Source organism: Xiphophorus couchianus, chromosome 3 (genome assembly GCF_001444195.1).
Source record: "Xiphophorus couchianus chromosome 3, X_couchianus-1.0, whole genome shotgun sequence".
NCBI classification, from domain to species: Eukaryota; Metazoa; Chordata; class Actinopteri; order Cyprinodontiformes; family Poeciliidae; genus Xiphophorus; species Xiphophorus couchianus.
In genome coordinates this window covers 18971527-18998733 of record NC_040230.1, presented here as the reverse complement: position 1 = coordinate 18998733, position 27207 = coordinate 18971527, and the positions used below count along the sequence as shown (strand labels likewise).

Genomic DNA, 27207 nt, shown 5'->3' with positions numbered 1-27207 from the left:
ATGAAGAAAAGTAAATAAAAAGTATGCTGCATTTTTCCTAATGCATAAATGCATTAAACAAGTGTAAATATTAGATAAAAATAACAAAAAAAAGAAGGTGTGGAGTTTAAAGAGAGTGTTTATTATGAACAGGAAACAAAATCCAAACCTACATGGCATAGTGTTTGAAAGTGTGTGAGAACAGTAGAGAAATCAGGCTCATATTTCTGTAACCTGAAGATTTTATATTCTAAATTTGGAGAAATAAATGAACAAATGTGTATTTAGTATTTTCAATTGAAAATCTAAACTGCTATAGGTTTTTGGTTTTTCATCACTGGTTTCCAATTAAACCAAAAAATGCACAGACCTTTCACTTCTTCAAAGGTTTTTCCTTTTAGTTCGGTTTTTAAGTTGGTGCCATATGTAGGCCGAAGGCCTTAAAAACACCAGTCCACAGTCACACATCAGGGGCATCCTGCACTTTTTATTCTCACTTTCTTTCACTGTCCGTCCACGTTGATTTCCTCTCCATGGTTTTCCGTTTATGTGGCGCGTTAGACGTTTTGCTCCAGAGAAAGTGTCGCCGCAGCCGACGCAGATGTAGCTCAAGGCCTCAGCGTGCTGAACGCAGTGTCGCAGGAGGTGCAGCTGGTGCCTGAACGCGCGGCCACACTGGCAGAGGTAGGAGCGCTGGCCTCGATGGAGGTAGCGGTGGCTGATGGCGAAGGAGGGTTGTCGGAAGACGGCGCCACACTGCCTGCAGTGGCAGGGTGTTTTAGAGCGCCATCCTGTGTTCATCCGCTTCATCAGAGCCCACTCTTGGCTCTCGTTCTCAAACAGGGCTAGAATGGAGAGCGTTGAAGAAGCTACTGCCTCGGAGCCCTGAGTGACTGGAGTTGGGGTGGCGGGATCTACATGAGCCTGACCAACACATAGATTCCTCTTAGCAGCCTGGGTTTGGACGCTTGTGGCTCCTGCCAACAAAGATGAATCAGCAATGATGTACTGTTTGGTGCTGATTTCAGATGAGTGAACGTTGGTCAGATGGATTGACAAAGCTTTATCAGACGAGAAAAAGGATTTGCATATTTTGCATGCTTTCGGCATCGACTCGGAGCAGAAGAGCACCAAAGTGGATTTGACTCCTCTGGGACACGGGTGGCGGCTGAATGAGTTCTTGGTGGGGAGAACCTGACCACAGCTGTGACACAAATACAGAGGCATGTGATGTTCCTGTAGAGCGTCCTTAGTAAAAAAGTAGTGCTTGCACAAAACACACTGAAACTTGTCCTTCACCCCACGGCAGTAAAGCAAATGGCGCTTCACCGATCTGAAAGGTCCCCGACCACACTTGCTGCAGGTTTCTCCATTTTTGATGGGGGGAGGTAGAGCAGTTTCCTCAGAATCAGAGTTTTCAGAGGTTTCACAAGAATCTGACGTCTTCTCATCAGAGTCACTTTGGGTGACACTCTCCTCATCATCTTCACCGACTTCATATTCCACAGTGTATTCAGATGCCTTGCGATACATCTCCAACATTTGATAAGTACTTAAGATTTGATACTGAGCAATAGCGATCAGATTCTGTGCTTTGTTGCACAACGATATGACTAGAAATGCTCCAACATAAGAGGACACAATTTAGAAATGAGAAAAAGACTGCAGTGTGGCTCTTTGCATGCCCCCAAAGTCCTCAGTAGGTAGAAAAGGATTGGTGGGACAACAGTCATATGGCTGCATTATCCAGCGGCATGGTGTGAGTCTTCAAGCAATGAAAAAATTTCTCCACATCTGGCAGAAGATTTGGATTTTGTTGATAGTGCAACATCAAGCTGCAGATTTGTTTAGCCACTTGCCAAACATTGGTGTCTGAGTGTTCACGATTCACCTGCGATTATGTAGATTTCCCCACTGCTCATCAGCGGCATCAGACACAGGAAGCTGCCCAGGCCAGCCTCTGGCTCCCTGGAAATTAAGTAGAGAAGATTTAATCAGTTCTAATTATAAGTTGAACTTGTCTAGCATAATATATGTGTACCTCAAAAATTACATTATGGAAAAATTATTTTATCTAAGTAATACAATTTTAAAAAATATTTTACAGATTTATTGCACACAGAACAATATATTTCAATTATTTCTGTTAATTCCCAAATATTTTTTTTAATGTACACACAACTACAGAAGAGTATTATTATGAGAATCTTAACAACTTTGAGAAAATCCTCCAGCCACCTGCGCCTGGCAGCCTTGGGAAGCATGGTAAAGTTATTGCTAGAGGGTCTGATTATTCACAGTGTGCTGTATCCAAGCACAAGCCTGTCACAATAACTAATTTTGCTAAACTATAAATTGTCCCAGAAGTTATTGCAATAAATGATAAAATTGCTGTTTTGAGACCATTTTCAAGTATTATGATGACAATGGCATAATAATGCAAAAAGTCATTTGCAAAGATCAATAAACTTTAAATTGTAATGAACATTAAACACTGAAACTGGTGGACATTTTAAATACCCAAAATAAATAAACAAAACAATAGAAACAACAAATAATATGAATGTTAAAGTTTTTGTAAACAAATCCTTCAACATTAGGGCTAGTTGAGACCAATGCACCAGACTGGAGAGGCTTGTCATACAATTTTGGTAAAAACAGAGAGAGAGAGAAAAGAAAAACGATAAATCATGCAAATGGAAATGATTGAGCTTGTTTTGATTTATCGTGCAATTAATTGATTTATTGCTTATTGCGAAAGGCCCATCCAAGCATAATATTGAAAATTTGAGTGGAAGGAAAGTTGTGGAAAATAATGAGCAATAGGTAAAACATCAGTGTTGAAAGGATTGTGAAGCAATGGCCATTCAAGTGTTAAAAGTGGAGATTCACAAAGACTGTGACAGAAGTTAGTGCTTCAAGTGCTACCCACAGGACAAAGTCTACAGCTTTACATTCCTAGTATTAAACCATTCTGGAATCAGAAACAACCATTCCATCATATCAAGATACTAGAATCTGGAGGAAATGTGGAGAAGCACAAAATCTGCTTATGGTCAAGTGTGAAGTTTTAACAGGGAATGATTATTTGGAGGCAATGCCATCTGTGTATCTTAGTCCATTGTGTTTCATCAAGTCCAAAGTCCTTTCAGCCATCTACAAGAAACATTTACATTTCATCTAGAGCTTTATAAAGATACTGATTTTATTTCCCAACAGTACTTGGTACCTGCTCATACCCCTTAAAGTACCAAGTATTTAAAAATCAGGGAATTGCAGTGCATGATTGTCTAGTCAACTTACAGAGGAGGAAGATGAAAGTCATCAAACAAGCTAAACGCTGCAATTAAAGTAACCTGAAAAGCCATGCTACATTGATGCAGTAAGTACTGTAAAATTAGGCCAAAACATGTATTATTTGATTAGAATGTGTATATATTTTTTAATAAATGTATTATTGGTCTTGCATAATATTCCAATTTTCTGCAAAAATGAAATTTTGGTTGTCATTTGTTGTAAATAATTGTCTAAATGAACAGGAGTAACTGGTTTAAATATATCACTCTTTTTGTAATATACATGTTGTTTGTTCGTATCATTTGTCTTAATTTTGCTAAATAGCATTTGAACGTCTCACTCTCTCGCTTTCTTAATATGTAATACGCAAGAGTACATTTTCACCATTACGAATCTCATTTTATCTCATTATATATAGCAGTTTTGTTCATGTCCAAGCTAAGTTTGGTTTAAACATTAAAACGTACCATTTACGAGTTAACTTTTCATATGTGTGTACCCTTATAGCGTGGTTAGCGTCTACTTAATACGGATTTTTCACACTTTCTGTCTATATGCTTTTAAAGCGACACACCTTCGTTCCTAAGAATCTGATATCTGGTGTCTATCAATTTACAAATGATTAAATAATGATAAGAAAAAAAGACCGACACGTACAATGTCAACACTAATTGTCCACGATTTTCCCTCAGGCACGTGTAAATACTAAACCGAGTGTTAAAAAGTATTTCTAGTTGCAGCAAAGTTATTGGGTAAATCCGCAGCATACCTAACTACCTGCACAGTTGCTGTGTACTTACCAACGGGTTTCTCTTGGTCAAGGGTGAGCACATAAAATATAATTCCTCACATGAGGTAGATTTAAATAACACACATTTCACACTTTGAAAGAGACATTTTTGGCGTGCGTCAGAAGTTGTGGTTTAAGTAATATTGTAAGCATTGAACTTCACATAAAAACGGATAATAAATATATATATATTTTTTTAAAAACTCAAGATATTTTCAAACTGGGGGGAATTTCTTGATGGCGTCCGAGAACATACCGGTTCCACCCACATCCTGTTTAGACCGGAAGAGGATATCGTACAACTACCACAATGCATTATTATGGTCATATTAGCGTTTCTACTTGAAATCTGACTTTACAATTAATTCAGCCGCCATTAAAATTTACAGTTTTGTCACATGACTTTAATATGCTTCAGTGTATTTTGTTGATATTTGTGTGATAGGCCAACATTTAAAACAGTGCATTATTTTGAAGGGGAAGGTACAATGTTTCAAAAGTATTTCCAAATGAAAATCCGAAAATAGAGAAAAGTATTTGTACTTACCCCGTGAGTAAATTCTTTGCAGAACCAGTGGTTGCTGCAAATACAGAAGCAAGTCTATTAACAAACGTTACAAATAAAATAACGAATATATATATATTCATATATATATTAGCAAGGTGAGAACACTAAGAACATACCCGAACAAAACAGATGTGTCGCGACTCATTGTGAGCGGAACTAATTATAAAATGCACATTTTAATACGAGCTTGTTTGGTAGACGGAAAAGGCTGTTTGTTTAATTGCAAAAGGATTTCCACGCGAGCGGAGTTATACGGTTCTTAACTATTACCGCCCCCGCGTACTGTAACGGTGAGCGTCAGATTGATAAACGAGCATACCACCCGGAAGTGCTAGCTACATTTGTTTACAAGTGGGGTATACACATCGACATTGCTTAAAAATATTTAGTAACTGGTTTAACTGATTTCCTACCGTTAGATGTTGCATATTTGACAGCTGCCAATATGTCAGAGTCCGGTCACAGCCAGCCCGGGATGTACGGGCAAGGGAGGAGAAGGAGGCGACGCCGGGGAGAGAGAGATGGACCCCCTGGACAAAATCTGTCTGGCCCTAGCCGCGATCGGGAATACCAGCCGAGAGAACGAAGGGTACTACAAACATACACTTTAAAGAAGGAACCACGTCCTGTTTATTAGATAAATTGTTAATATATGTATATATGTGTGTGTACAATTTTGTGGTCAGGATGGAAGTGAGGATCCACCAGGCCCCCTCATCCAAAAAACACCCATCATTCTTGCGAAGCCTCCAAGTGAAAGGGTAGGTCAGTTTGTTTTTATTTAACTGCTTATAACAAGCTTTTCTATAAGCCTTGTGGCTATGACAACTCTGTAAGTGTTTCTTACCCTAATGCCACGTGATCAATTCTTATAACTGTTTTGCTTTGGGGTATTTTTCTAAGGCCAAACCATCACAGAATGCACCTGTTAGTGGAGCTCCACTCCTGGAAAAGCCCATAATGCTAATGAAAGCCAGGGATGATGGAGGGAAGCCAGGGACACCTCCTGAGGCAGCAGCTCAGTCCTCTGGTCCTGGACCTTCTAAGGTAGAAAGGGAAGGTCAGAGACCCACACAACCTGTTTATCAGATCCAAAACCGAGGAATGGGGGCTTCTGCATCTGGCAATGCTGTGGACCGTAAGTCAGTATAGGTGTAAAGCCTTCTTTTCTTTTTCAGTGGTGTTTAAAATCCCTATAATTTATTTTATTTCCAAAAAAAAAGGTCTTCACTCTACACAAGGTGAGGAAAACAGCATAAAAAACTATTGAACTAGCAGTGTCTGTATATTTATTTATTTAACTTAAACATTTACTGTATAAACTTAGAAAAAAGTGTGTCAAGATGTTCTTTTTCTTGTAAATTTCTTAACTGATATTTAGTTGCATAACCATTTTTTTTATAGTACTCACAGGCAGCTGTAGACATTGATCACCATAGACCTGGTTATTGGTTGAGGCATCCCTTTTGGCTAGTATTCAATCTATTTAAATGGTAGTTTTCCGTTTTGCAGATTCAATTATTTGAGATTCCTGATTCACTGAGCATTTCAGAGACCCTTTCACTGTAACCAAATTTTCAGCCTCCAACCTCAATGGCTGAACTCCAAATTGCTGTTCATTTGGATGCAGTCCTTTCATTGAAACAATCAGAAGGATGCTTGTCACAGCTGTTGGCAAGGAGTTGTGACAATGGCTTCCTATTACTCTACTACACCTTCTAGTTATGTATTTATTGCCATTGTATGAATATAATCTAAAACTAAACCCAGCTGAATGTTGTGTAATAGAAGGTAAAATTACTTCTTTGTGATTTTCAGCCATGGTCGGTCAGTCTAAACTCCTTCATCCAGAGAAAATGAAGCACAGTATTAAGCTGGTGGATGATCAGATGAATTGGTGTGACAGTGCCATGGAGGTGTGACGTTTTTTTTTACTACGTTTAATTAATCAAAGCGGAGTGGCTTAATGAAAAGGTCTGATTTAAAGTGTACTGAATGAACTTAGAGAAAGTTGTGTTTTGTTGTGATGTGCTGCAGTATCTGAGGGACCAGACAGACATGTTGGTGGTGGGAGTCATTGGCCTGCAGGGAACTGGGAAATCAACCATTATGTCACTGCTATCTGCCAACACACCTGAAGAAGATCAAAGGTAAGCTTGGTGTTGGCACCTAGAATAAGACAAACCTTACACTGTTCTCAATTTCTGTCTAATTCATTCATTTGATGTAATTTAACTTATCAAATGAATGAATCATTTAACTTATACTGTTATATAAGTTAAATGATAGTTGTAGAGTGAAATCCACCTCCATTAGATGTTTTACTCTTGATTTTAATTCTGGATTATCATTAACTGTATACATGTTTAACTCTGTTTTGTCACTTTGTACAGTGTAGCTCTAGATTAATAGGGAGTTTGTTACTGAGTACTATTTTGATTTTAAGTACTCATGCTTGTGTGTAAAACGTCTGGTGCAATGCATGTTGAAAAAAATTCATCTGCATTATGGAATCTCAGTTTATCGTAACTGATATGCAAAACTAAAACCAGACTCTTTTCTCAACAAAAGTTCAGCATATAAGACTGTGAAATATGTATTGTATCAGAAATATAGGAATTTTAGTTTTCCTTAAACTCTCCTGAAATTAGTTTTCCCACATAAATAGACCAAATTAAGTGTAAAGCATCACAAATGAATATTTAATGTGACAGGTTTAACTCTATGACTGTCACTTGCTTATAAGCAGAAATATTTCCAACCAAAAAAAATCAGTGTTTTTGTAACGAAGGTAAAAGTGCAACGACCTTTTTTTCAGCTTGCTGCTAGACAGCAATAGGTGGATGGGGGGAAGAACTACAGTATATTGCCCTAATGATTCACTTTGACATACAGTGTCTGTAATGTATGTTTTCCAAGTCTGCAAAAAATATTGTATATAAATAAAATTTCCCTTCTACTTATTACATAAAAATAGTTGTGTACTGTTGGTGGAATAATATTTTCTTCTGTGCAGGAGTTATGTCTTTAGACCCCAGAGTCAAGAAATTAAGGAAAGGGGAGGCAATCAGAGCACAGGTATCGATTTCTTCATCACTCAGGAGAGAGTCATCTTTTTGGATACACAAGTAAGATGTTTGCTTGTACGCACTCTTATTGAGGATTCAGAAGAACTGAGTAGGAGCTTTATTGTTTGTAAATGCATCACTTCCTTTTTTGTTTTTTAGCCTATTCTCAGCCCGTTTATACTTGACCACGTTATTAACAACGACAGAAAGCTGCCCCCAGAGTACAACCTTCCTCACACATATGTGGAAATGCAGGTTTGTATTTGTCCTGCAGAGGGCAGTAGGCTATGTGAAGTTAGTCATGGGGTATGCAGTATTAATCTTTACTTCAAACCCTTTAATTTATTTTTGAATGAAAGTCACACAAACAGGTTGACACATTTTTTCCTTTTAAATCTGCCAACAGTCTCTTCAGATCGCCGCCTTCCTGTTCACTGTGTGCCATGTAGTTATAGTGGTTCAAGATTGGTTTACTGACATAAACCTGTACAGGTGAGCACTTGTTTTTGTGTTCTTTTTAATTGCTTAAGCTTACAAGAAAATACAAGACAGAGTGATTCTGACTACAACCAGAAAACTCCTTTTCAAAGCAATACAAAATATGTAATTTATGTCTTTTGCGTCATGGTTCTGTATATTACAGTGACAGTGGATGTGGTGTAACATTGTTTGTTGGTAGGTTTCTACAGACTGCTGAGATGCTGAAGCCTTCCACCCCATCTGCAAGCCATGACAGCACCGGCTCCTCCGGCAGCGATGATGGCGCAGAGTACTATCCTCATATTGGTGGGTGTTCTTCTGGAGCCACGAAGGCACTGTTCCATATCAACCAGATTTATTCATTTTGAAAATAAGAATGCCTCTACTTTTTTCCCCCCCTTCGTCTAGTTTTTCTCCAGAATAAGTCCAGACGAGAGGATTTCTGTCCGAGAAATGTTAAGAACATGCATACGGTGGTGGACAAATTGATGGCATATTCTCATCTTAAATACAAAGGTGCAACACTCTACAAATCCTTTTCTAAAAATGTCTGCTTCTAAAAGCGAAGTATTCTGAAATATCCAGTTTAAGCTCAACTATTGATAAATCAAGTTTAGTTTAAAAAATATGAAGCTCAAAAGTTTGGTCACACTTGTAAAAATGTACTGTAGTAATTTTCATACAAGAAGATCCAGTCAATGTTTATCAATAATAATTATTATGATCCTTTTTTGTATGATAATGGTGTAAGCTGTTTCACATCATTACATTGGTTTCATTCAGTGACCCATAATCTGGAAGTCTCAAAGTATGTAGTGAAAATTATGATTGTGAATATTAAATCTTTTATCACAATACACACACATCACATTCACGTACACACACCCACACACTGTAAACAAATGTGTCTTTTTAAATGGGACACATATACTTTGTAAACATGATTGAACTTGAATTTCCACATATAGTAGTTGAGTCTTTAAAGTAAAGCAGTTGTTGCGATATGAGAAGCAATGTCACATCTGCTTCAGGATAAAAATCATAAACTTAGGTATTTTCTCAACCAATATTTGGTGTTCTTCACAGGTACATTGTCTATGTTGGATTGCAACATTTTTCCTGGACTGGCACAGGAATACCTTGATACTGAAGTCAACATGTTTCTGCTTCCGGTCCAAGAAAATGATGGAGAGGATAACTTGAACAAAACAGGTTGGTTAAAAAAACATATTTATATCAGAAAGGGAACATTTTGTTTTCTGTCACTGATTTATTTATTTTTTCCAACTGTATTTAGGAGCAGGAACATATCCACTGTTCTCTCTGCTGCCGGGTTATAGAGGTCACCCCACCTTTTCCACCATGGTCTCCAAGCTCCGCAGTCAGATCCTGGCCATGCCTCGCTGTCAGCTGTCCCACACCATTCTCACTGAGAAAAACTGGTAAATATTTCACACTGTGTTTTGGTGTTTATGTTTTTCCCTGATCTATCACTGATTTTTTTTTCTTCTATACCACAATGAAAAAACAGAGGAATCTCAAAAAAGCACATTGTTTTTAAGGGATAAAGTATTTCCCAATAGGTTTGGATTTTAATGCGAATTAAAGCCTCTCAAAAATTGAGTATTCTTTACTGCATCTGTTGAACCATAATAATTTCAGTACAGTTGCAATTATAACCACATTAAGCGTCAGCATGGACTTGCAGATCTTTGTATCCTCATCTTTTTTTTTTTTTAAATCTACTTCCCGCCATCTTTATTTTTGTTTTTCTCTTTCCAGGTTTCACTACGCAGCACGAATCTGGGACAGTGTTAAAAAGTCATCAGCCCTCTCTGAGTACAGCCGCCTCCTCTGCTAAATCTTTGATCTTCAGGGTCATTTTATATTGATAAGTTTTCTTAAAGAACAATGCTTGCCTGAAGAGAGAGACTCATTCACTCAAATGATGAACTGTACAGTTTAAATTGCTCCACTCAGCACAGTGCTGGAGGAGGGAGAATGTTACAAGACAATACTTGTGGAGCGCAGTGTCTGTGGTAAAAAAAAACAATTTGTAAATTATATTTTGCGAAAAACCCAAAATAAAAAAAACCCCATTGAATTAAACCGATTTAAAGTGTCTGTTTATTACGATAGAAGATTATTATGCTTGCTGTAATGCTGACTAAATCTATGATGAATTGTATGGTGAGTCTTTAGGTGTACGCACACGCTTCATGCACACGGCTGGCATATCAATGTGGGGCTTTTAAAAATTCAAATGTAAAAGAAACGTCAGTTTGCCATTTACACACTTTAAATTGTGGACACCAGGAAGAGTAGCCATGTTTAAGGCAAAGGCTACAGGAGATCCAAATAAATCTCCTTTAAAATGGGGAAGAAAAAAATAAATTCAAATGTAAAATAATTTTTTTTTTCCCTCTGGTGTAATGACAGTGATTGTTTGTGTAGTTAAGTTTTATTTAAGCTTAATTTATTGTGAATTGTCTAAAATTGACACCATCATCTATACAACCTTAAGTATTTTTATAGATGCCCCTTACTGTTTTAATAAGTGGCACAGAAGGATAGAAAATATCTGAATTTGAACAGATCACATATCAATCAATCAATCAATCAAATTTTATTTGTATAGCACATTTCAGCAGCAAGACATTTCAAAGTGCTTTACATCATTACAAACACAGAAACACAATGCAATATAGAATCAATAATCAAAACAAAGCATTAAGTCAAGTTCCATCCATAAATTTGTAATTGATTACATTTCAAATACAATTCTAAACAGGTGGGTTTTTAGTTGAGATTTAAAAGAAGTCAGTGTTTCAGCTGTTTTACAGTTTTCTGGAAGTTTGTTCCAAATTTGTGGTGCATAGATGCTGAAAGCATATATGTTTTAGTGGTCAATATTGATTGCATATACTCTTTTTCAGTATAAAAAGGACTTGTTTAAACAATCAAAACATTAAAGGGACATAGCTACATATATATCATGTAAGTAGCAGGGTTTTATTTTAACAATACTATAGATGTGAAGTTTTGTCAAAATCTGTTTATTTTTTAAAATTTATTTTGTTCAATAAGCTGTTTCTCCAGATATTTATAATTGATTAATTAAGTTCTGTTTTGCTGTTCTTGAGAGTGAGTGGTTACCATAGCAACCAGTAATTGTCAGTCCTCCCCCTTTTCTGTTTCTGTCTGTAACTGTGAGGCAGAAACTGCTGGACTGATGTTAACTACAAACTGGACTTCCTATTTTGTTAGAATAAATACAGTAAACATGAGTGCATTTATATTTATGCAGATATAAATATGCATATTTCTCTTCTTTCTCTCCTCTTTCTTGTTTCTAGTCCTTCTAGTTATGACATTCATTGATTTATTCACACGCAAGTCTACCAGTTCAATAGAATAGAAACAGAAAAGAAGAAATAGAAGTATATTTGAAAACAAAATGAACAATAACAACAATAATAGCAAAAACTTTCAATAATGTGCAACTAAGTAGGACGACTTTGTCAAAATGTACATAATGTGCATATTGAAGTGTAAAAATATAACAGGAAATTTACAATACAGTGTGTTGGTGCAGGGAAAGCTTTCTGCAGTAATAGCGGAAATTTTTATCAAACATGTCTGACAAAACTGTGCAATAACTGTATGTAAATGCCATTAGGGAAGTAAACATTTCTCGATTTTGTTGATAGCAGTGATTTGATTGACTAATTTTACAGCAGAATGGACATTTCTTTGTACATTATTTTTTAAAATGTTTGAAATTAATTTCAAAGAGACAGAAATGAATTGTGGGCAGGTTCTGATGAGCATTGTGATGTCACATAGGCTGACTTGTCATCAGGCGTTTTTGGAACGTTTGTCAATAAGAGAGGAGTTCCTACAGGAATTCATCCATTTGAAGAGTTAGACATCGATATATAACTTCAAGAAATTCAATAAGTTGAACTGAGCTTCAGTTTTTCAAGTAAGTATTTATTTAGAAATTAGTGAAGCAAAGAAAAAAATAATAATTTTGTGCTAGGGTTTTTTGAAGGAAGTGTGCAGCAATGTTGCAAATACACCGTGTTTGAAATTTTTAGGAAATATGGAATTTAAGTGTCATTAAGATTAAATTTTTTGTTGTGCTATTAAATTTATAGATGGTATTGTGTGTCAGGGCTCTTTGAATCATTATAATTAATTTCAGAGAGCTGGGTTGATTAGTTTGTCTGGTGAGCTCAATTAAAGAAAATCTACTTAAGAAGGATGTTCCAGATTATTAAGCAGGCCACAGGTTTCAAGCAATATAGGAAAGAGAAAGATCTCTCTGCTGACGAAAATCATCAGATAGTGTAGTGCCGTATGACAAGATATGAAAACATTAAGATTTAATGAAAACTGAAGCGTTATCATCGTACTGTGAAGAGATTTGTGGCTTATTCAGAACAAAGATGGATTTTTACAGATAAAGGCAGAATGAGGAAGTTTTCTGTTAGACAAATTCATCGGATTAAGAGAGCAGCTGTTAAAATGCCCTTAAAAGCAGCAAACAGTTATTTGAAGCTGCTGGTGCCTCTGGAGCCTCAAGGTGGAGGATCCTCCAGAGGCTTGTGGTGCATGAACCTACTATTCAGCCACCGCTAACCAGAGCTCACAAGCAGAAACAGTCGCAGTGGACCCAGCTGTACATGAAGATTCATTTTCAAACAGACTTGTTCACTGATGACTGCTGTGCAACCCTGGATGGTCCAGATGGATGCAGTAGTGGATTGGTGGTGGATGGCCACCTTGAACTTGATCTGTTAAGGTGTTTTTCATTGAAATAGCTTTTTATTTTAGTACATGTGACCACTTAATGCTGCACATTCAAAGAATGACCGTTTGCAGTTCTTTATAATCCATAAAATGTTTAGAAAATCTGCTGTGCATAATAATTTGGAACAGTGCATTATGAGTATTTTATTTTTGGAAAAAAATACTGTTCTCATGGGGAGCTTTGTTCAGTAAAATTTGATTTATACTGAAATAGTTCATGACTTGAAAATTATACTGACCATCATTTGCATTGACCATTTAAGAAAATCTGGGAAAATATCACTTGCATAATAATTTGGAACACGGTGTAAATAAATTCAATATGATAGGTAACTAAATGATGATCTGATCAACATTAAAGGAAGTTCTAGATACATTACATTATTAAATTTACAGTGTTTAATATGAAAATGACTTGTAGTGTTGTACATTTTAAACATGCTTTGTGCCAATCACCGACCACCTTTCCCTGTCTGTTTTTTTTTACAGTCATGCTAAGAAGAAGTCAACGTTTAATAAACAATGGATACTATGACATGTATGGAATACCAGTAATTTCATACAAAGAGACTCCAAACAGGTATATTCAATCAGGAATTTGTTTGGCTCTTATGTTTTACACAGTCATCTGCTGTGTAAAACATAAGTGTTTACACTATAAAAATGTTTACACACTTGTATTTTCTCCATCTAGGGCCAGAAGGAGGCGCATAGCACGTCGCCCTGTAAACCAGCCTGTAATGTTTAGGGAAAGGTTTCGTAGTCGTGAAGACAATAGGCGTGACCAAGAAAACCAGATGATGGAAATTCTCATACAGGATTATTATAAAATCTTTGTATTTGTCTTTCGTATCTTTGTCGCTTTTGGTAAATACTCTCCTTCAACAAATAGTCAGTTTAGAAGTGTTATAGAAAGGCTGTATTTTAACTGTTGTCTGACTGTCATCTTCTGCTCATGTTCATCAGCTTGTATTTGGTGGATTATTGCTCTGCACTCGCAGAGAAAATCTTCAGAATTATCTGTCACACCACCTCAAATAGACATGGTAGGCTTTCTCTTCCTAATTTTAACAATGATTTAATTATCCTGAACAAACATGAGAACAAGCTGTTAACTATTATGTTGTGCACAGGCTATAATCTCTGGATGTAAGGATCAGGGACATCTCTCCAGGCTGCAGTTGTTGGAGGCAAAGCTTGAGTACCTTCTACCACAAGCAGATCTGTGGCCCAACTTTGCTCTGGAGTCTCAAGGTGAGCCATTACAAATATGATCATAAACTAAATAGCAAATTTTCAGCATTAAACCTTCCTAACTCACAATATGTCTGCTTTTGTTTTTGTGTACAGGAGCAACGATTTTACACAAGATGACCTCACAAACATTTCAGAGCTATAAAATGTGTAGAATGTTTGGTGCATCTTTTAGGCTACCAAATTTTGGCCCAGACATTGTTATTAAGGTCTGAATGACACTCAAATCATTAAAAATCAATGTTAGGAAAAGTGGTGTGTCTTGTTGATATAGTATTAGGCTTTACAATTTTCTTTTCTCTTAGTCATGGTACCCCACCTAAACTTTGTTTTGTTCTCTGTCTTCAGGGAAGATCTCAGCTGAATCCAGGACAATGCTGGGCCTTTGCAGGCCTCCCAGGACGTTTATCCATCTCACTGTCCCACAAAGCCACCATCACTCATGTGTCCCTGGGTCATATTCCCAAGATTGTTTCCCCAACTGCGTCAGTCTCCAGTGCTCCTAAAGAATTTTCTGTCTATGTAAGTCAAGTAAAACAAGTGTCAAAACTGTAAAACATATATATCCACCTATAGTATATTTTAAGTATACATTTAAGATGTGATAGCAATGATTCATTATGACATCACTTGATCTCATTCTAAACTATGCAAACTTTCTGTCTGCACTAATGAATTTTCTGCTCATCTCAGGATGTGATGTGTCTTTAGATACACCAACTAACTTTCACATATATGCATTTCTATCTAATTTTGTCTCAGGGAAAGAAGAATTTAGAAGATGAGAGTCATTTGGGAACTTTCCTATACGATGAAGGTGGCGACCAAATACAGACCTTCAAAGTTCCTGTAAATATGTCAAATTAATGTTTTATTAACCAAATACAGTTCTCACAGAAGCCCAGAATGACTGACCCTGTTATAAATATGATAATCTTTCCTAACATACAACCTTAAGGTACTTCACTGGGTGTTACTAGCATTCAATTAAAAAAGAAAAAAAACAACTTTAAATAAAATGGCAGATACAGTATTTTTGTTCCATTCAAAATGCTCCAATGAAAATGTCTATTTAAACCATAAAAAATTATGTTAATTCTGCACTTACAGAGCTGTTGAGTGAGACTGCAACTGATAGATAGCATTGAAAAATTAATCAATTAGTCAAGTTTGTAACAATTATGTTGTCTAGAAATAGTGGCAAAATGCACCACAATGATCCACCTGCATGTGCAGCCACAGAAAGTTTTGTTATTGAACCCTAACTATTCCAAAACACAGAGATACAGAGCGATTAACTTGAACAGATGCAAAATACTGTAGATTTTTTTGGCCATCACTTAAGGAGGACATTTTTTTTTCTTGGTATAAATCTCGTTAATAAGACTTTTATTATGTCTTGACAAAAAAAAAAAAAAAGTCAATTTCTTATTGTTACGGTGTGTAAGCTTCTTCAATCAAAACGGAGACTTGGATTTCTTTTACTGAACATTTCTGCTCAGTTTTTATTGAGGAGCTGATCACAACAACTGATCACAACAGCTGTTCGTTACCTAGCAACCAAAATCAACAGAAGCAAGACAGTGACAAAATACAGAACCAGATCCTGTTAAGCATTCTTCAAAGTAAAAGACTTCCTCTATCCAAATAAATTATGCCTCGCACTAAAATATGTTTCACTTCAGCTTTTGTAATTACCGGTATATACAATCATGTTAAATTCAATTAATAATAATCATCATGTAAATTATGCTTAACATACAATTGTAAATAAGTCACTTATAATGCAAATTATACTTAACATATAAGTGCAAAAAAGTCACAACACTTTTCACAAAACAATAATTTTTCTTGTCTCTGTATAACAAACAATAAAATCCCAGTGTTACTACATAACATTTTGTTTTCTGGTTAGCAAGATATCAGTATAACCTCCATGCTATCTTGAGATAAACTATGCAAAATATATTTACAGCAAGGCCAGTTGAACTAGGCTTCACTTTAAGACAGACCTCCTTTGTTTCTATTGTCTGTCTATTTGTAACTGTGGATTATCAATCTAACCTCCCTAATTTGTATCTGTCTTGGTTTACAGGCCAATAAAGTTGGTTCCTTCAACCATGTCACGCTAAAGGTGATCAGCAATTGGGGTAATCCGGATTATACCTGCTTGTATAACTTTAGAATTCATGGGGAATTTTCCAATTGATGACAACAAGGAGGAAAACGATAAAAGATATGGAGAAAAATATTTTTTTCCCCTTTCATATATTTCTTTTGTATATGTTTATATAATTAATTTTAAGTCCTCACAAAAGACAGATACACCAGTCAACCATAAGTAGATAAACAAATGAAGAAGGAAAAATAACACACGCATATGCACACAGGCCCTCAGACAGGTATAACAGGAACCAATTACTTGTAAGTCTAGATTTTGTTCTAATGGACTGAAATGAGGGCTGCACAATGGCGCAGTTGGCAGAACTGTTGCCTTGCAGAAAAAAAGTGGTATGCGTGGGTTTTTTCCGGGTGCTCCGGCTTCCTCCCACAGTAAAAACATGACTGTTAGGTTAATTGGTCTGTCTAAAATCTCCTTAGATGTAATTGATTGTTGATTGTCCTGTCTCTCTCTAAATAGAGCAGGATCCATTAACACATCTTTTTAAATAATTCTTATTTTCGTAACCTACTCCCAAAAAGCCGTGGTTTTGTTGCATTGCCATGAGCAATGTAATAGTGCCTCTTTCTCCACCATGCATACACAAATCTAGAATGATGGGGTTAAATTATTCAGTTTTACAGGTGTGATGTATATTCTCATCATCCATTTATACTGTAATAGTCTAGACTTTGTTCTAATGGATTGGGAATGGGGGCTGCACAATGGCGCACTGTTGCCTTGCAGAAAAGAGGTTCAATAATAATAAAAGTGGCATGTGTGGGTTCTCTCCGGGTGCTCCGGCTTCCTCCCACAATAAAAACATGACTGTTAGGTTAATTGGCGCTGCATGGTTGATTGTCCTGTGTGTTGCCCTGGGATGGATTGGCAACCTGGACAATTCCATGTTGTGAATTTAAGTCATATTTTTTGCACCATTTAAAATGAAAACACTGACAACATAACATAAACTGTTAATACAGTTTATGTTATAACAGTTTTTACATAAACTGTTGTTACGTTTAACATAAACTGTCTGAGAACATTAACATATTCAAACACAAACATAAACTGTGAAAACATGTTTATTTCTTAATCAAAATTAAAGATTTTCTGTGCAGGATATGGGAACACAGCAACATGATTTTGTAGATAATGGTGAACTAACACAATTCTTTAAGTTCTTTCAGGACTGACTCCAGTGAGAGGTAGTTTGCTGCTACAGGCTCAGACTGCAACAGTCTGTCAATAGCTATTTTCTGTTAATAGCCATCTTATAGACAGAGCACTACTTTCCTAGATCTCCCTTTTTTAACATGTGTAATGTAAACTAATATTATAACTAAATCTGTCTTTCTTCTTTCAGAGGTTTGCTGACAGTTTTGTGTTTGTGTGGTTTTGTTTTTTTTTATTTTTGCCCTCTTGAAGCCAGCCAGCCTCGGCAGATGGCTGCTCATCCTGAGTCTGGTTCTGCTGGAGGTTTCTTCCTTTTAAAGGGAGTTTTCCTCTCCACTGTTGCCTTGTGCTTGCTCAGGATGGGGGATCCCTTGGATTAAACATCCATCGCGATCTGCTGGTGACCCCTCTGCAGAATCGCCACCTTAACGTGGTGGAGGGGTTTGAGTATCCCTATGACCCAGATGGAAATTTTGCCTTGGGGATCAGCCAGTAGTGGGGCTTCCCAGGGCAGATAACCATTGGGGAGGGATCAGACTAAGAGCGATTCAAGGTTTTCAATGAAGGACTACCAAAGGGATCAGGTATTTCTAGGAGAGAGACAGTTATCCCAAGTTCGGTTTTGCAGGAAGTTTCTCCCTATAAAAAGTCAGTTGTCTTCCTCACTGATGAAAATGATAATGAATTCACTGTACTCCCATGCCCTCCTGTGACTGCTAACTGTGCTTCCATTAAGGTACCAGAATGGGAGGCTCCTAAGGTCACATGGGGACTTTGGTCTATTTGGCCCAGGGGCTTCAGTTCAACGTGTGAGCAGTGTAAGACAAGTGGAGATTTGACACAGACACACGGGCATGGAAGGTTCTGGCTCAGTACTTGGAGAGGAGCCGCTCACCCACACTTGAAGGAGGTACACACCTTTTAGCAGTCACCTACACATGAAGGGGCCAATGGGTCCATGCTTGAAGGAGAACTGCGCATGACAGAGGGCCAGAAGGAGGCGTGCACATGTCAGTTCAGCGATTCCCGGGCATATGCCAACATGCCTGGGCTTCTGCCTACATGTCTGGGATGGTGCCCACATACTCTTGACTTGTGTTTTAAAAATAAAGGCCTCTAAAGTGCTTAAAATGGTTACTGGTGTTGTATCCACTCATTCTTCTTTTATGGCCTTTGAGGGGGCCCGTAACACTCCAAGTCAGTAGATCTCAACCCTTTGAAGCACATTTATGATGTTGTGATATGAAAGATTTGCATCATCAACAAGGAGACAAAAAATAGGCAGCAATTCATCATCTGTCAAAGATACAACTATACTATTTGTACAGTCCTTCCAACCTACAAACAACTGAATGTGAGAAACTGCAACATTGCATGGCATGTGCAGGGTTTCCTTCAGAAAACTTGCTAAGCCCGGGGTCAGGGCACCAAGGCTGTCCACTGGTGTTTTGTAGGTGTTATCAAGGAAGAAATATTTTAATATTAACTTTAGACAAAACGTTTGGCTCCTTCTTCCTTAATTTTCCCGGGTCCTCTCAGCGGGCGGCGCAGCAGCTAGAAAGTGAAACCACAACAAAGCGCGTTGACGTCACAGATCACAGAGTTTAATCTAATAGAAAAAACACCGTATGAATTACAAGAAAACTGCAGAGTTACAAAGATGTACATTCTTTACCTGAGACAAAAGAATTAAAAGGAAAAAAATTAAAAGGAAAAAGAACAAAGACAGAGAAGACAGATCAACAGAATGAACACAAAGACAGACAAGGGGAAGACAGACAAACACGAAACAAAGACAAAAAGGCAAAAAATGGTGGCCTGCTCTCTCGCTCTCTGTATTTTTAGCGCTACACAAAATTTTATACCAAAGAGGTGTTTCCCTATTTAATTTATGCAGTCAAGGCGTTCCTCCTATTGACCAACCACGAGCTACCTTGGGAAAACTTAAACCTTCCCCTTAAGTTTTAATGACAAAATCAAGTCATTTTAGTTGTTAAAGTTATAAGTTATTTTCACAAAACCTATTTTACTCCTCTGCACTCAGCATCTCCAAAGATTTGAATCTTTGCCTTATCACAAACAATAATGAGATAGAAGTCTTTTTCAACCTGTAAAACATAACATTCAAACCATTCTCTTTTGATTCCGATATTGTCATAGTTAGTACATTTTCAAATACATTCCATTTACTAGATTAGTACTTCTAACTTGGGTAATATACTTTAATCTAACACACTATTGCTATCAATATTTAAAAGGTGTATCAGAAATTAGACATAAGTGTTTCCACGATTCCAGGCTGTGATCAACTCCAGATGCAGCTCTGAGCCACTGAGAAACCCCCGACCTCCGACCTCTGGGCAGGGGAAGATATTATTTATGGCCTACTAATTTAGAGCCTTTCAAGAGAATAGTGTTTTATGGCTGCTCTAAGTTACAGCCCTGCCAGGAGAATGTTTATCTCTGATCTTCTACCTTACATCTGCTTAACATTTGTCCAAATAAGAATGTTGATCTACTTAAACGCACATGGCATGAGATTAACTATATTAAGTACTAAAAATAATCATTTTTCCTTAACAGTGTTGACAGGAAACATAAGATATTACTGTGTAATTATGTTACTGGAAGACAATACTTAAACCCAATATTATAGAATCTAGAAAACAACAGATAAAAAAAAATACCATTTAAAGAAATAGTTATTTGCAATTCTGTTAAATCCAAATTAAGTCATCAGTTCGTCGATCTAAGAACACAATGTAATGCTGATCACATTTAAAACTTTGTAAGGATACAAAGCTGGCAAGTTTACTTTGTAAGAGTTCAAAGAACAATATTTATAATTAGACTGTTTTGTTACCACAACCACAATCCGATGCTGTCAGTTAAATCTTTGAGTTTTAGCTCTGTTTGTTCACAAATACATCTTAGTAAACTACAATTATAGCTGGCTGCTCGGCCAATTAAACTAGCCCCCCTCCCCCCAGGTTTTACTAAATCTAAATGTTGTTAGTAGTGCTGATGTTCTTAGCAGCAAGAGGGTTCCCTAAATAAAATTCTGCTCAAGCTCTCATTCAACACTGGACTTCCTGATGAGCGAGACCCGCAGCACTACGCATCTCTGCTTCTGGATTCTGTTACACTTAATGTCTGTTGAGTTTTTAGTAAGCGCCAAAGAGACTGCTTTGGTTGCCCAAGATTTATGGGACAAGTTGTTCTATTCTCTGTGTGGCGGCCCAGCAACTGCACCTGACTTTTAAGTAGACGAAGCATTTGGTATCCATTGTGTCGCCACAAAAATTTAAATAAAAACAAAACAGCATGCTGAGCGACTACCAGCGAAAGCCCCCCCATGGGCTGAACCAATAACAATGGGTGGTCCAATAACAATAACCCAACCTTTTTTATCATCGCGGACCGGTCAAGGCTTGGCAATTTTACTGCGGCCTGGGGGTGGAGGGGCAGTTTGGAGGGAGTGTCACATGACACAATTTAAACATTTTTGCCCCCATTTTCCCCTTATGACAATTCTAGAACGTTCCGACCTGCTGTGTGGTGTGTTATGTAGAACGTCGGGACAGCTCCGATGTAAAATCGGGCATATTCAACATTGTCTTGGCGCTTTTATTGCAGCCGGTGGGTTTTTCCCTGACTGGGAGCGAGAACGCAGCCTGTTGAATGTGACAGGTAGCCAATCAGAAAGTCTGGTGACGTAAGCAGCAAGTGTTTTACTCATTTCAGCAATCATCCACTAAGATGTTTCAGCATTTTATTCAAAAAGGAGCAAATGTTTGTAAAATATTTCACATTTAAATAACATAGAATCGTTTAGGTTATTTCAAAATAACAATATTTAGTATCAAAAGGGCAATGAACACAAAATGTCATCTATTTTTGTTTTTATTCAGAAGAAGCTTTTTTTTTTACTAAGCAACAACAAAAACAGGAAGGAAATATTAAGGATATCGTTAATTACAAAATTGTGTTTGCTCTTTGTTACCCATGTTTTTAGGTTTGTTATGAATAAGCTGAAGTGAAGCAGAATAAAGTTGCCAAATGAATTATGAATTGTTTCACCAATGGAGTTTATTTGAGCTCATCACCTTGGAGGCATAGCCCTTCAATCCCTGACTTTCTTCTCCTACGTTCACATCTAAAGGCATGTGTGGATCTGCCTGTAACATTCTGAAGATAGATGTGGAGCATGCAAACACCTGATGACCTCTTACTTGCTGCTTTCAGGCTTTTCAGATAAGGGTTATAATATACTTTTGTGCATTGCAGCTGAAGCACTTTTCCCCATCCATTTGAAATGGGAAGATAGCTATTCTATTTAAAATACATACAGAATTATGGCAAATCTCTACTCAAAAATGTTATGTTATCCAAAAATATACGCACATTAAAGCTAGCAGTACTGTGCTGCTTTTATTTTACTTTTCATTTTACTCCTACATTTAGTCTGTGCGTGCGTCTTTTGTGTCCACGGACTCCTAAGAGTTAAAGTATTACAAATTTTATAGTGCTGCAATGTTTTTTGTTAAAAACCCCCACCCATCTTGGTGTAAATTGACAGGTGTTTGGGTGTTGCAGAGCTCTGGACTGCAGACCTTTGCACAGATCTTACAATTCCAAATTTGGCTGATCTCTCAAGACACTGTTTAGGTATAACTTAATCTTTGGACTTGATGTTAATCTTTCTACTACCTTTAGTCTAATAACATATATTTAAGTGAGGTAGTGAAGGACCAACAAAAATTGTTATGTGAAGGACATTCTGTTGTTTTCTCAGCTCAAGTTCCAACGTGATTTAGTGCACATTTATAGCATTTCAGCATGCAAGTATGAGATAATCTTCTGAAAAAAGCTACCAGGCAGCTGTTAGGACCAGGGAGAAATGCACTGGATATTGTGGGGGTTGCTGAGATGTTAATGAAAAAAGGAGAAAAGGAGATACAAGAAAGTGTGTATATTATGAGACACCTGCAAACTGCACTTTTGGGTAGACCAGCCATTCAGAAGCTGGAGCTTGTAGCTAGATTAAATGAGATAACTGCTGAAACATTAAAAACTAGCTATCCAAAGCTATGCAGTGGTTTGGGAGAAGTGAAACAGCCTTATGCCATCAAACTGAAACCAGGAGCTCAACCATTTTCATTAAAGACGCCCAGAAGGATTCCACTTCCTTTAATGGACAAAGTCAAGCAAGAACTGTCCCGTATGGAAAGTTTGGGGGTGATTAGCAGAGTTGAGGAGCCAACTGATTGGTGCTCAGGAATGGTGGTTGCTCCTAAAAAGACAGGGGCTGTACGCATATGTGTTGACCTCACCAAGCTGAATGAGTCTGTGTGCAGAGAGAAGTATATTCTTCCCTCTGTAGATGAAACACTTGGTAAGTTAGCAGGAGCTAACATTTTCAGTAAATTAGATGCTAATATGGGGTTCTGGCAGATCCCTTTAACTGAAGATACTGCAAAATATACAACTTTTATTACACCTTTTGGTCGTTATTATTTTAAACGGCTACCCTTCGGTATAGCTTCTGCCCCTGAGCATTTCCAGAACAGAATGGTAACAGAGGTTACGGAGGGATTTGAGGGTGTAGTTTGCCACATGGATGATGTGTTGGTGTGGGGGAGAACACAGGAGGAGCATGATGCTCGTCTGTATACCGTTCTTGGAAAGATTCAAGAAGCCGGTATTACACTGAACATTGATAAATGTGATCTTTCAAAGCAGAGTGTAACATTTTTGGGCCATATTATTTCTGTTAATGGAGTTAGTCCTGATCCAAATAAAACAGAAGCTGTGAGAAAGATGAAAGAACCAAGAAATGTGAGTGAACTAAGAAGTTTCCTTGGAATGGTTAACCAGCTGGGGAGGTTTATTCCAAAGTTGGCAGAGCGAGACAAGCCTTTGAGGGATCTCTTGTCAAAGAAAAACTGTTGGATATGGGGAGTTGATCAAGCTAGAGCATTTCAAGAACTGAAAGATTTGCTTTCATCCCCGCCAGTGTTAGCCATGTACGATACTAACCGGGAATGTAAGGTTTCAGCAGATGCGTCAGCTTATGGTCTGGGGAGTGTGCTGCTCCAAAAGTGGGGTCAGGAGTGGAGACCTGTTGCATACGTGTCACGATCTCTAACACAGACTGAGCAGAGATATGCACAAGTGGAAAAAGAAGCTTTAAGTCTTACTTGGGCTTGTGAAAGATTCAGTAATTATCTCGTTGGCAAACATTTCCAAATGGAGACAGATCATAAACCACTTCTGAGTCTTTTGAGTTCCCAGATGTTAGATGATCTTCCACCACGTATTCAGCGTTTTAGAATGCGTCTCATGAGATATTCTTATTCCATCTCATATGTGCCAGGGAAACATCTGTGGACAGCTGATACACTGTCACGTGCCCCTATGATAGAAAATTTATCAACAACTGAAGCAAAGTTGGTTGACGATTCAAATATTTATGTGGATAATGTGATCCAAAACCTGCCTGCAAGCACTGGCTACCTTGAGGAGCTGAGACAGGAGCTGACGAGGGATAGTATATGTGCCCGTGTGATGCAGCTGTGTGAGGAAGGATGGCCTACACACTACAACAGTGAACCAGCACTCAGACTGTATTGGGCTGAAAAGGCATTTCTTACGGTGAATGATGGTCTTTTGTTAAGAGGAGAAAGACTTGTTATTCCTTCAACTATGAGAAATGATGTGCTCATGAAATTACATGAGGGACATCAGGGAGTGGTGAAATGCAGAGAACGAGCACAGCAGTCAGTGTGGTGGCCTGGACTGGGCCAGCAGCTAAAAGAACTGGTTCTAAAATGCCACACCTGCAACAGAGAGAAAGAAAATCCCACAGAGCCATTGATGCCATCACAGTATCCGGACAGACCATGGCAAAAACTTGGGGCCGATCTGTTTACTTTGCAAGGGAAAAATTATATTCTGGTTGTGGATTATGCATCAAGATTTGTGGAAATTGCTCAACTGAGTCCCACAAGATCAGCAGATGTGATTCCTCACCTGAAATCTGTGTTTGCACGTCACGGCATTCCAGAAGTAATGATCACAGATAATGGTCCTCAGTTTTCTTGTGCTGCTTTTGCTACATTTGCTAAGTTATATGGGTTTAGCCATATTACAAGTAGCCCAAGATATCCACAAAGTAACGGGGAAGCTGAACGTGCAGTTAAAACCATAAAGAACTTGTTGAAGAAAGCAGCTGATCCCTATCTAGCCTTACTCGCCTACCGAGCAACCCCACTTTGGAATGGGTACAGTCCAGCGGAGCTCCTTATGGGAAGAAGGCTTCGCACGACTGTGCCAACACTTCCATCTTTGTTGAGGCCTGTTCTTCCAAAAAGTAAGTTCATTGCTCAAAAAGAAAAGGAGAGAAGGATAAAGGATGCAGAGAGATATGATTCACGCCACAGAGCAAGAGTTCTTAGTAAACTTACTCCAGGACAAGGCGTGTGGATTAAAGATCAAGGCACAAGCGGAGCAGTGGTTTCCAGTCATTCTACTCCACGGTCATACATTGTGGAAGGACCCCATGGATTGATTAGGCGAAATCGTCGTCATTTGGTTACCATGGAGCCTTCGACAGAGCCAGAAGTACCGGAAGGTGATGCTGGTGCAGAACAAGTTCCACCGGGTTCTGAGGAATCTTCACAGCAGAGCTTTCCTGAACTTTCACCTACTCCTAGAACCAGGTTTGGGAGACGGGTTGTGAAACCAGATAGACTGAATTTGTAGCTAAGGAAAATAAAATGATTGATGTAAATGTTATGCTAAAATTTTAAATATATATTTCTATTTATTGTAGCTTTTTCTTCTAGCTCTAGGTAGAAACAGACCTTCCAGCTATAGAGGCAGAATAATCCTCTAAGGTCTGTTGAATCAATGGTAGTCTACCCATTGATTCTAGAGAGGGGAGATGTGGTGTTAATGTTATGCATAGTTAAGACTACAAATGGCCACCTGTGGTGACGTCATAGAGCGACAGGCTTAAGTAGTCCAGGTGAGGCTGATTGTGGCAATGAAGTCTGGCTGGATGTTTGGTGATCCGGGAATAAACTGATAACAATGATACAGTTCGACTCAGCGCATTTTTCTTAAAAACACGACATAATCCATGCAATTCTTAACCAGGACAAGATTGACTGATTCACTACAGTAACATGTTTGGATCTGCACATAGTATCTTCCTGGGGATATACTGTCAGGCTTTTCAGATAAGTGTTATAATATACTTTTGTGCATTGCAGCTGAAGCACCTTTCCCCATCCATTTGTAATGGGAAGATAGCTATTCTATTTAATGGGAATATATATGGGAATGTATATGGAGTATGCAAAAACATGTTGGCCTCTTACTTGTTATTTTCATGCAGCAGTTTCCATTTCCTTCACAAAAAGGTACTAGTGAAACTTTGTTGTTTGCTAGTGAAGCATGTTTTGCCATTTGTAATGGACTTGTAGTATGAGAGTTATAATTATTTATTTTTTTTCCATTTTTTTCTCCGAAGAGTTTTTGCGGCGCTAGTGGCTCGTATTTTTTCGACAGTAGGCAGACAGGAAGGAAGGTGAGGAGAGGGGGGAAGACATGCGGCAAAGGTCGTCGGGACCGGGAGTCGAACCCGCGACGTCTGCGTCGAGGACTAAGGCCTCCAAACATGGGGCATGCTAACCCCCTGCGCCACCACAGCACCCCCGAAGAGTTATAATTTTAATGTATTTTCCTTCAAATAATTTGTATTTTTTTTTTTACATTTTCTACCCTTCTAAGCCAACAGACAGGCTAAAAGAGTTGTCCAGAAAAACATAAAGCATATAGTAACCAAGCATTAGCTACAATAATCACAAAAATTTGGGAATGAGAAATGGTGAAAATAACAAAAAATATACGGTGCTTTCAGACCTCAAATAATGCAAAGAAAACAAGTTCATAATTATTTAGAAACAACACTAATGTTTTTACTCCAGAAGAGCTCAGAAATCAATATTTGGTGGAAGAACCATGAGGTTTTCAGTGGGGTTCAGTGCAGTGGTCTCTTATCTTTTTCCAGAGCTCTATATATACAGCTCTGTCAGTGACATGCTATACATTGCATGTCACTGACATGCAGTGAGGTTCATAGCTGATTATGGACAGCGTCCATAACAATAGCAATCCATAATAACTGTACAAGGCAGCTTTTTAGATGAAACAAAGTTTGAAACCTACCATTAGAACAGAAAATATATCACCCTCTTGTGTCAAAATGGAGAATGGCCGCTTACAAATAACTAATTCCAATAAATAGAGAGAGCTTAATATTTTATATGCATAAATGTCTTAACAACTTGTTCTGTGCTCAAAACAAATATTTTTTTAGAATCTTAACTCCTCAAATTCCAGCTAACTAACATGAAATTATCACTGTTTAAAAAAGAAATAACAAGCAGAAGCAGGTCTGGTCAGAGTTCAACGAGAAGGGAGTTTTCTGCAGACTCGCCGTTTCTAAAGCGAACACACTGACCGGCTTGTTCAGGCAGAAGAATTATATCAGAAAATCACTAATCTGTGGTGACTGCTTTAAAAGACTGAATGAGAAAATAAGAAGTTAAGA

General features: G+C 37.8%; 3 protein-coding genes and 1 long non-coding RNA gene across 5 annotated transcripts; 3 read left to right on the top strand and 1 right to left on the bottom strand.

Moving 5' to 3' along the window:
* Window positions 1–100: 100 nt before the first annotated feature.
* Window positions 101–4821, bottom strand: LOC114141812 (zinc finger protein 2). Of its 2 annotated transcripts, XM_028012650.1 has the most exons (3): window positions 4751–4821; window positions 4614–4647; window positions 101–1947 (listed from the first exon to the last, which is right to left on the bottom strand). In XM_028012650.1, the coding sequence occupies exon 3, from the start codon at window positions 1519–1521 to the stop codon at window positions 361–363; it is 1161 nt and encodes a 386-aa protein (XP_027868451.1). In that variant the 5' UTR covers window positions 1522–1947; window positions 4614–4647; window positions 4751–4821; the 3' UTR covers window positions 101–360. The 2 variants fall into 2 exon arrangements, with proteins under 2 accessions (XP_027868451.1, XP_027868449.1); XM_028012648.1 differs by lacking the exons at window positions 4614–4647; window positions 4751–4821 and adding an exon at window positions 4077–4360.
* Window positions 4822–4899: 78 nt separating this feature from the next.
* On the top strand, window positions 4900–10295 carry smg9 (SMG9 nonsense mediated mRNA decay factor). The gene is made up of 14 exons (XM_028012646.1): window positions 4900–4985; window positions 5072–5223; window positions 5321–5395; window positions 5538–5772; window positions 6453–6550; window positions 6672–6784; window positions 7651–7762; window positions 7862–7957; window positions 8109–8194; window positions 8382–8488; window positions 8591–8698; window positions 9269–9394; window positions 9480–9624; window positions 9965–10295. The coding sequence occupies exons 2-14, from the start codon at window positions 5080–5082 to the stop codon at window positions 10041–10043; spliced, it is 1524 nt and encodes a 507-aa protein (XP_027868447.1). The 5' UTR covers window positions 4900–4985; window positions 5072–5079; the 3' UTR covers window positions 10044–10295.
* A 3046-nt stretch (window positions 10296–13341) lies between these two features.
* On the top strand, window positions 13342–19041 carry LOC114139653 (uncharacterized). The gene is made up of 5 exons (XR_003594481.1): window positions 13342–14043; window positions 14131–14251; window positions 14348–14773; window positions 15014–15100; window positions 16347–19041. It is a non-coding gene; the product is annotated as an uncharacterized LOC114139653 (long non-coding RNA).
* Window positions 19042–22876: 3835 nt separating this feature from the next.
* LOC114142241 (uncharacterized protein K02A2.6-like) lies at window positions 22877–25329 on the top strand. Its single transcript, XM_028013392.1, has 2 exons — window positions 22877–24960; window positions 25163–25329. Exons 1-2 carry the CDS (start codon window positions 23028–23030, stop codon window positions 25327–25329), a joined length of 2100 nt encoding a protein of 699 aa, XP_027869193.1. The 5' UTR covers window positions 22877–23027.
* The last annotated feature ends 1878 nt before the right edge of the window (window positions 25330–27207 follow it).

Excerpts from the sequence above, each read along its gene's own strand:
- LOC114141812 (XM_028012650.1), bottom strand. The coding sequence starts at position 1,521 with ATGTTGGAGATGTATCGCAAGGCATCTGAATACACTGTGGAATATGAA.
- smg9 (XM_028012646.1), top strand. The coding sequence starts at position 5,080 with ATGTCAGAGTCCGGTCACAGCCAGCCCGGGATGTACGGGCAAGGGAGG. Across the intron at positions 7,958-8,108 it reads ACACATATGTGGAAATGCAG|TCTCTTCAGATCGCCGCCTT; the intron begins GTTTGTATTTGT and ends ATCTGCCAACAG. Across the intron at positions 8,195-8,381 it reads ACTGACATAAACCTGTACAG|GTTTCTACAGACTGCTGAGA; the intron begins GTGAGCACTTGT and ends GTTTGTTGGTAG.
- LOC114142241 (XM_028013392.1), top strand. The coding sequence starts at position 23,028 with ATGGGGTTCTGGCAGATCCCTTTAACTGAAGATACTGCAAAATATACA. Across the intron at positions 24,961-25,162 it reads GAGGCCTGTTCTTCCAAAAA|GCGAAATCGTCGTCATTTGG; the intron begins GTAAGTTCATTG and ends TGGATTGATTAG.